This window comes from Carassius carassius, chromosome 42 (genome assembly GCF_963082965.1).
Source record: "Carassius carassius chromosome 42, fCarCar2.1, whole genome shotgun sequence".
Taxonomy (NCBI): domain Eukaryota; kingdom Metazoa; phylum Chordata; class Actinopteri; order Cypriniformes; family Cyprinidae; genus Carassius; species Carassius carassius.
In genome coordinates, this window is record NC_081796.1 from 26374994 (window position 1) to 26385279 (window position 10286).

Sequence of the window (10286 nt, forward strand, 5' to 3'; positions counted from 1 at the left end):
TGATTAAATGTAAATGTGTCCAAAACCTCAAAAATACGACTTTACAGCCAGCATCCAGAGGCAGTAGAGCAATGCTATTATTATTATTATTATTATGGTCATTGTTGTTACTATTTTTATTATAAATAATATTAATAAATAATTATTTAATTAATTTAAATAAAATATTTAGATCAATTATTATGATTTAATATTATATTATCAATCGTTTTTACATAATTATAAATTAATTATCAATATAATATATGCAGTATATGTAATTATTTTACTTTATAAAATGCTAATGTGATTTTTAATACCTTTTTTATAAATATTATCAGTATTATAATTATTAAATGGTATGTATATTTGGTTAATAAAACAATACAAATGTCATAAAACAATCACGCCTTAATCAGATATTAACATTATATAATTATTATTAATATTAGTGAATAATTTATCAAACTTAAAATGTTTAGATTACTATTTAATATATCATCAATAATTATAAATTAACAATAAAATATATGCAATATATGTAATTATTTTAATACCAATTTGTACACGTATTGAAATATATATTGCTTATTGTAATTATTAAATTATATGTATATATTATTAATAAAACAATTAAAATGTCTTAAAGCAATCATGTCTTATGAGATATTAACATTATATATTTATTAATTCATAAAATATTAATGAATAATTTAAAAACCTTAGATGTTTAGATTATTATTTAATATAAGTTCATTAACAATATAATATATGCAATATATGTAATTATTTTACTCTATAAAATGTTAATGTATTTTTTTAATACCAATTTGTATAAATATTGTTATATGTTGCTTACTGTAATTATTAAATGGTATGTATATATGTTTAATAAAACAATACAAATGTCTTAAAGCATAATATAATTATATTTATTTTCAACTTTTAATTGCATTTCTTAAGAAAAATAAGCATGCAAAGCATTAAATATTCTCTATATGCTAAAAGCGGGCTGCCTTTGGATGTGGACACAGTTGTTCTGTCCTGAACAGTAGACGTTTCTGTCTGCAGACGGAGACAAACACATCCTGTTTCCTGCAAAGTGAAAAGCAGCATGATTCCCGTTCCTCTGCTCATGTTGACTTCTGAGTCGATCTGTTCAGTAGCTCCAGTCTTCATAATCATCATGCATCACTCACCTCACCCATGTCTGTTCTTCATCCTGGTCTTTTTCCTGGCTAAGCTCGTGTGAGATCCCAGTAGTACGAGCGATTGACTCGAGGGCTGTTTCCCGCAGGTCACGGTGTCTCAGAGCAGGACAGACGCTCAGAGCTCGTCCTCCAAAGAGACCAGCCAGGCCAAAGTGAGTTCATCAGCCCATCACACTCACGTCTGCTCATCTCCGTCTCTGACCGCTTCTCTTCTCAATACGACCTACACAGATCTCACATTACACGATAGACTGAGCATGACTGAGAGATATACAATTAAATACTATTCTCAGAATATTTTACTATTAAAATATGCAGGTTTTTAATTTATGTAAAACATTAAATATTTAATTATGTATAATTTTTTATATTTTTATTATGACAAAATAAAATATTTTTAATATTTTAAATATGCTAAAATGTGAAATTATATTTTTTACATATTGAATTAAATAATTAATTTTTTTAATTACTTTAATAATCACATACACACATTTTGTAAGTGTATTGAACATATGTTTAATAAAATACAATTTTTAGATCATGTTTGATTATTGGTTTTTTTGTTTTTAATATAAAAATATTTGTTTCAAATATTTTAAACATTTGTTAAAATGTGAAATTATATTTTTACATAGTGAATTATTAAATAATTTTTATAATTAATCATATATACCTAATATACTTAAAATACACACATTTTATTGTATAATGTTACTATTCCTATTTTTTTATTATTATATTTGACTCGTCTCACATTTTAGTACTTAAAATAAATGATACAAATTGTACTTAATAAAATTAAGTATATATTAATATTAATAATTTATTTATAAAACTATGATAATATTAATTAATATATATATATATATATATATATATATATATTTATTTATTTATTTTTTTTAAGATTTGTATATAATTGTTTTAAAATAAATTCAAATTAATTACAAATAATAGCAATATGATAAGAAGATTATATCGCTCATTCTATCAGCTGATGGGAGAAAAACAACAACACATTTTTCATCCACTAATCTTTCCATCGTTCCTTGGGTTTTTATCATCTAGTCATATTTGATCATACAGTGTTTGGCTCCTGCTCCTCATTATTACACACTTTACATCACAGCAGGGACACTCAGATTGTGTAGTTTGGGAACCACTTGCTGTAAAAAATAAATAAATGCTGGCTGAGTCTGTAAATAAAATGATGAATAATGGTAACATTTAACCTTTTTGGTTTTAAAATATGCAACAGCTAACAATCACACAAGTCATTTATAGTGTTACACCCAAATCATTGTAAACAGAATTGTCTGTGTTGGATTATCATTGGATTTTTGCAGTGGAAGCAGCATTTTTAAATATATATATATATATATAGTAGATTTGAGTCTCCCTGCATCACGGTGTCTGTGTGTAGCTCACCAACCAGATCCTCATCAATCAGCTCCATTCACTTTAATGGTGATTTAGATCAGCCCTAATGGTGTTCAGACTAACGGTCAATGGGACGTCTTCTAGATGCTTCTGCTTGTCCTCTGTTGTCTTCCCTCTCTAACCTGGTCCTACCTGGTGTCCCGTCCCTCCCGGCCCGCCGTGCTGTGTTGTAGGTTCACATAGTCTCCAAAAAAGTGGACTACAGTCACGTGACTTCTCGCTTGGGCTCCAAGGACAATATCAAACATGTTCCTGGTGGCGGGAACGTAAGTATAGCTACTGCATGCGGTGTAGCCGTCGTTCATTTCAGACCAAATCACGGTGACCGCAGAGGTTTGGATTCATCTCTCGCACTAACTCAGATCGGCTGCGGTCTTGTGTTTCATTTCAGGATCATGATTCTGGGGCTGGGCGATAAAACGAGAACGATAAATATCACGATACATGTTTCACTCAATAGAACGAGTTTACTGCGGCAGACGTGTTTAGATCGTTTTATAACACCAATAAGCCCCAAGAAGCCGTGATTTACAGTGAATTTATAACAGCTAAGGGGCGTTGTTATAAAATTACTGTAAACCATGGCTTCTTGGGGCTAACTGCTTTTATAAAATGGTTATTCCATATACGTAGTAAGGTTTCGCTGAATAAAACAGCAAATAAAGTGTAATGATATTAATATCATTAATATATTAATATCATTATTCTTCAGTATTCTCTATCAGTATTCTTCCACCAAACAATGTAGCTCCTCAGAAACAGCTGTGGTTGTTACAAAGTGGTTGCCGAGCAACACAAAGAAGTAAACAAATGTGTGTGTGTTACTTTGTAGAGTTATTTAGAACAGCTTTGAACGTGGCTCAGCCAATCAGAATCAAGGAGCGGAACTATGCACTTTATATATTAATGTAGATATCGATTAAATGTATTAAGAGTAATTTGTGCATTGGTTTTTATACTAAATGTAAAAACCATATTTCACGATGCTAGTGAGGTGATCTAATTGTGTTATACTATAGATGACCAGTGGTTAATTTGAATAAAAGTAGAGTCAGAATATTTAATACCCTATAAATATGAGGTTGTTTTTGTTAACAAGAATAAATATTCATCTGTTAGGGAACACAGACTGGATTAATGATACGAAACAATAAAAATCAATGTCTCTATTGAGATATTTTAAGGGAAGATGACTGAATTATTATTATTATTTTTTATTATAAATGTTTTGAATATTGCGCCTCAGGTTTCTTTACAGCTTTCACTCAGGAGACTAAATCTGCCTTTAAACTTGGAAGAAAAAAATGATTTGACATTTATTGTGATGATTAGCAATATCAAGTGATGTGCAAAATTTTATCGTTTTTTTTTTTAAGCAGTTTCGCCTAGCCCTACATGCTACTTTTATTTCAGCAGTATGTGAGCAGCTTCATCGGATGCTTGTTTATGTCAGCAGGTCCAGATTCTCAACAAGAAGGTTGACTTGAGTAAAGTGACCTCAAAGTGTGGCTCCAAAGCCAACATCAAATATAAACCAGGTACGAACCAATCACTGCTTCAGAAGAGCCCTGAACTAAAGCGCTGCAGTTTAAACGAACGAGTTTGTGTGTTTCTGGAGGTGGAGGCGACGTCAAGATCGAGAGCCGTAAGGTCAACTTTAAAGATAAAGCTCAGTCCAAGGTGAGCTCGATGGATAATGTCAATCACGAGCCCGGAGGCGGGAAAGTTAAGGTGAGTCTGCAATGAAGAACTAACCTTAACCTTTAACCTTTGAGATGTTAGAAGACTCAATGAGAAGTCGATTCATACTTTATTCTGTAAACTTCACATTTCAGCCTTTAAATATTTTTTATAATTAAGAAAACGGAGTCAAAAAGTATCTATTATTATATCGATTTAAACTATTATTATGAATCAGTTATATCAATTAAATAACATAAATATACGTTACTGTCTTAATTGTTTAGATTATTATTATTATGTATTATCTGCCCTCAAACGGCTGACTTTGATGTGCTTGATATGAATATAATTTCGTTAGATAATTAATTGTCCGAAGGCTTCACAGCTAAAAGTGGATGTTTAACAGAAGACCTCTTTCTGAAGTTAATGTTGTTTGTTTTGGGTGAAATGTTCCTTTAAAAGCTGTTGTATTATAAATCATTTATGAGCAATATTACACTTGCATGGAAAGTTTAATCCTGATCAGTGTCTCTTTTATGTTTCATGTTTTGGTGTTTTAAGTCCACGTTTTTTTTCCGTTTTCATTCAATCTTCAAATCAATCACTTGTCACGTGTTAAAGTCTATGTTTGTGTGTTGTGTGATGTATGATAAAGACTTGGGAAAAGGCTAAATCCAGAGCAGTTTCTGAACTCAGACGGCTGTGATAGTGATGTCACCTGCCCCTCAGCCAATGGCCATCCATTTCAGTCACATGACCACTTTCTCCGCTCATTATTATGTGCACCCATGTGAACCACACTGATGCTGTAACATCAGTATCTTTTAGAAACCGAATGAATTTTGGACTTTTTGATAAATCTGTAATTAATATCAAGCCAGTTTTTAAATTAAGCATGTTCAATAATGCACTAGTATGACCTTTTTTTTTTTTTTTATAAAAGTTTTCAGGTGAACATCTTGTTCATCATCGTTTTAAGTCTTCGTTGACATTAGAATTATTGAAAAGTTTTATTTCCGATAAAGTTTTTCTGTTCTTCTGAATATAATTCTTAAAGGAGTCATACCCTCGTATTACCTTGGATACCTACTGCTGTATTATAGTCTTTCAGGCCCTTCTAAAAAAGAAAAGTGGAAAAAAAATAAGCACAGAGCTCCTCAGACCCTTATTTCTGAAGGCATTATTGTCTCGCGAGATCTGATGCGATATTTTGGCTGTCGTGGACGGTCATTATAATAATGCAAATGAGGGGCGCGTTGATTGGTTGCAGGAAGGAGGGGGGTTGACACCACAGGTAACGCTTTAGCATATCATTACAAACTGACATCATGGCGCAAGTTGTGAATGAACGCGACCGGCTTCCTGGCCAGTGCCGTTTAGGGCTTAAATCAAACTTCATTCACGCACACATATGAAACACGCTTGCATATATACTAAGTACTAGTCACACATACATGTATATGAACTATCTACGCACATAAAGTTACTCATATGAGACGTGAGCACAGCACACACACAAATATAATACGTGAGCACACACACAAACTAGACGGCGCCTCATAAGCGTTAGGCAATAAATAAACAATAACCTTATTCATGATGATCTCAGTCATTTGTTTTGTGCAAAGTACGTTAGCAGCCATTCCCCATACCTCGAAGCTAATACTCCGGCCAAAGTTGTGCCTGGACGCGTTCATTGAACGATAGTGTGTCTGACTCTCTTGTTCGATCTTTTTTCCGAGTCATTTCGTTCATTTAAGGGGCTTTAAATGTTACTATTAACTGGCAAATTCCCCGAACACATCAACCTACGCAATCTTGATCATATTCTGAATTAAGAAATCATTATAATGCAGTCAAAAGTCTGTTTTTGCAGTCCGTTTACAGGGAACATAAATAATTACTTCACCTCCAGTCTTTCGTTTATTAGTCTAGTGACAGACTCAATAGCATACAATAGCCGCATTAGCAGTTATGCTGTTTGTTACACACAGTAGAGCAATAAAAACACAGTCTTACCGTTTCAATTGCAGGCAATTTTGTTGGAATGGCGCTTTTCCCGAGCTTCGATGCCAACTTCGCCTGATATTGCCCCAAATTTGTGAAGGATTTCGGCGTACAATGTTTAGCACAAACACGTAACGATAAACCAGTGGAAGGGTTGAAGGAACCGCGTCATTAAAAATGAATTTAATCCACTGGTCTCTGATAGCTAGGTCCGTTCTTGGTAGAGAAAACACATTTACATGTTGATTCTGGCAGTCAACCACAGAGCAACTCTTTCTCGACTGAATATGAGGGGGAGAGGGGAAGGGCGAGCTTCCTGCTGCGGTGTCCATATATGGTATATCCTGCCTCGCCTTGACGTCAAGACGGGGAAGAAATCAAAATCTCGTATTTGAGTGCGCGTGCACGTGGGCTATTTTACAAACCCTGAGGTAAACAAACGCTTCACTTTTAAATATCGGCTTCCCGGCCAGTGTATAATCGTTAGGCAATCATAACATACATTGATTCTAGTGGAAAAGTGAAAATTGTGGGTCATGACTCCTTTAAAAAGTTTTAATATGTGCATGCAATCATTGACGGACGAGAGTCTCTATTTGCATGGATTTCTATTCATCCTTGTAATTTTAACAAAGTTGAAATTGAAGGTTAATTCAGTTCCACATGATAGCTGATTGATTATTTTCTGTATATAGGTATGCAATGTAGTTATTACATTTGTTGTGATTCTTAATTGTAATTTTAGCTGGTTTCACCGTTTAATTTCAAATTAATAGTACAATAAATATAAAATAAATAAATCTAGACTATCAATACCCCCCCCCCCCCCAAAATATTTTTTATAACTGTATATATACATTTTAAATATTATTTATAGTATTATATTAAAATTATATGTTCTGTTTAATTTAAAAAAATAGCAAAAAACAAAAAAAACAGAGGCAGTAGAGCAATGCTATTATTATTATTATTATTATTATTATTATGGTCATTGTTGTTACTATTTTTATTATAAATAATATTAATAAATAATTAATTAATTTAAATAAAATATTTAGATGAATTATTATGATTTAATATTATATTATCAATCGTTTTTACATAATTATAAATTAATTATCAATATAATATACGCAATATATGTAGTTATTTTACTTTATAAAATGTTAATGTGATTTTTAATACCTTTTTTATAAATATTATCAGTATTATAATTATTAAATTGTATGTATATTTGATTAATAAAACAATACAAATGTCATAAAACAATCACACCTTAATCAGATATTAACATTATTTAATTATTATTAATATTAATGAATAATTTATCAAACTTAAAATGTTTAGATTACTATTTAATATATCATCAATAATTATAAATTAACAATAAAATATATGCAATACATCTAATTATTTTAATGTTAATGCATATTTTAATACCAATTTGTATAAATATTGAAATATATATTGCTTATTGTAATTATTAAATTATATGTATATATTATTAATAAAACAATTAAAATCTCTTAAAGCAATTATGTCTTATCAGATATTAACATTATATAATAGCACAATAAATATAAAAAATAAATCTAGACCAAAAAAAAATAATAATAATTGTATTTTATACATTTTAAATATTATTTATAATATTATATTAGAATAAAATGTTCTGGGTTATTAAAATCTTCACATGAACTCTTCAGTGTGTCTAAACTGGTTCTGTGTCTCAGCTTTATTCCTTCACCATGCAAGGGTTGATTTCTGTTCCATTCAAGCACTGGCTCCTGGCTGTGCGTCCATCTCCATCTCACCCTCATCTTTCCTATTCACGGCCTGCTGTGTGTTTCTAGGCTGAGGGGGTGCAGGAGACTGCTGAGGGCAGCGGGGCTCCCTCTAGTGGTGTTTCAGCAGGCCCTGCCCAAGAGAATGGGCTGAAGGAGGGCGCCCCCTGCAGGAGTGAGGAGCTCCGGGACCCACAGGGTCTGGACTCACTCATCCCTGAAACAAGTAAGTTTGTGTGTACCTCGGCCCGAGACTCAGAGCCCCGCCGAAGCCCCGTCAGACTAGAGGCCCTTTAGAACTGACTCTGACTGCACTTTCACATCCCATTCCTCACATTTACAGCTCAATATGATTTGTTTCTTCATTTCATACACACTTACCGCTTTGTGGCATTTTTTTCCTTAGCTCTTTATTTTAAGCATCATGTAAATTGTTTGATTTTGGTTGTTGTCTGGTTGTCACTGTAGGAGAGGTTGATCGATTAATAATAATAATAATAATTAATCATTGGTGTAAAACCAAAAATGAAATTTGGGGGGGGGGGGTTGATTACTGATTAAATTGGCTGATTTTATGCTCAAAATATTGACACTTTATTTTTAAAATTTGGATAAAAACATAGATTTTTGTTGTTGTTGAGTAAATTCAAAATATTTAATAAAACATTGAATGTAACATTTTAATGTTAAAATTAAGATCAAATAAAAACATTGAATATTTTTTGCTAAAATTCAAAATATTTAATAAATACATTGAGTGTAACATTTTATGCAAGATCAAATATTGAATAAAAACATGAATTTAAACAAATTATTTTTAAATAAAAATAAAAGTGAGTCAATACGTTGAATGTAAAAATTTTTTAAGTAAAGTTTAAATATTGAATTTATATTTTACGTCAGATCATAATATTGATTAAAACCACTGAAAGTAACTTTTTTTTATTGTTGTAAGGAAATTAAAATATTAAAAACATTGAATGTAACATTTTAGGCAAGATCAGAATATTGAATAAAAACATTAGTTTTAACATTTTATTTTTAAAGTAAAATAAAACATAAATATGGAATTAATACATAGAATGTAACATTTTATATTTAAAGTAAAAAAAAAAGTAATAAATACATTGTTTAAATTTTTTTTGTAGAGGAATATAGAATAAAACATTGAATTAAACACTTTAGGTAAGATCGGAATATTTTTTTTTAAACAACTGAATGTTAAGACCTCTGCACCTAACTGATGGTTTTAAAATGCAGTTTTCTGATCTACAAACCGTTTTGACCTCTTCTTATTTTTCAGGCATCTAACTCGACTTTTTGCTATCACTCTGCCCTCTTCATTTCCCCCCCGACCGCTTCCTCTCCTCCCCTTCTTTATGTCCTGTCTTTCTCCACACTCTGTGATGCAGATTGAGTGTTTCAAGCTAAACTTCCGCGAGAACGCCCGCTCTCGCACGGACCACGGCGCTGACATCATCACCTGCCCCGTCTCGGGCGACAGCCCTGCCCCCCCCCACCTGCTCCGCAGCAGCGTCTCGCTCAACGACTCGCTCGCGACCGCCGGCATCCCTCGCTCTCTCACCACCCCGGCCCTCTCCTCCTCACAGGAACAAGGCTCGCTCACCGCACTCTGGATATGATTTCTGTCTTTTCATTGGTTCGCTGCTCTCTAAACCCCGCCTCCTACCATTGCTCAGAATCATGTGATTGCTGTGCTCTCTGTTGACGTTCTTGATTCCTGATTGGTGAGGCTGTCCAGATTACAGTCATCAGGATGCAAAAAAAAAATGAAGTGTTGCAATATCTGTGTTGCAACTCCTTCTGGAACAGTATTAATTATCAAACCTGCCCATGCCCTTCTGATCACCACATCTGGATCCATCTGGACATCATCTCTAGCTGCCTTCAAGTCCTCATGGGAAGTTCGTACCTTGAAGTTACTTACGATGCGATCATGTCGTGGTTTTAGATGAAAAAAATCACTTTCAAAGCAACAAAATGAAGAGCAAAGGATGTGCATTAGATGTGCATTTAATCATTGTAGTGAATAGAGAATGTAGTTTGTTTGTGTGGAGATTTAATTCACGTTCACACTACATTCAGAGCATGCAAAATGTCTACAGACACAGCAAAAAATTGGTGTACGAACAGTTTTCGCTCCTTAATTTCATAAACG

At 32.6% G+C, this 10286-nt stretch overlaps 1 protein-coding gene across 1 annotated transcript in view; it reads left to right on the forward strand.

Moving 5' to 3' along the window:
* The window catches only part of LOC132124426 (microtubule-associated protein 4-like), a 55967-nt gene extending 46418 nt beyond the window's left edge, over positions 1 to 9549 (forward strand). Inside the window, exons 15-20 of the mRNA XM_059535418.1 lie at positions 1277 to 1342; positions 2807 to 2899; positions 4090 to 4171; positions 4252 to 4364; positions 8177 to 8333; positions 9411 to 9549. Coding sequence (XP_059391401.1) covers positions 1277 to 1342; positions 2807 to 2899; positions 4090 to 4171; positions 4252 to 4364; positions 8177 to 8333; positions 9411 to 9418 — 519 coding nt within the window. The 3' untranslated portion in view covers positions 9419 to 9549. The remainder of the gene's footprint in view (positions 1 to 1276; positions 1343 to 2806; positions 2900 to 4089; positions 4172 to 4251; positions 4365 to 8176; positions 8334 to 9410) is intronic.
* Positions 9550 to 10286: the final 737 nt, after the last annotated feature.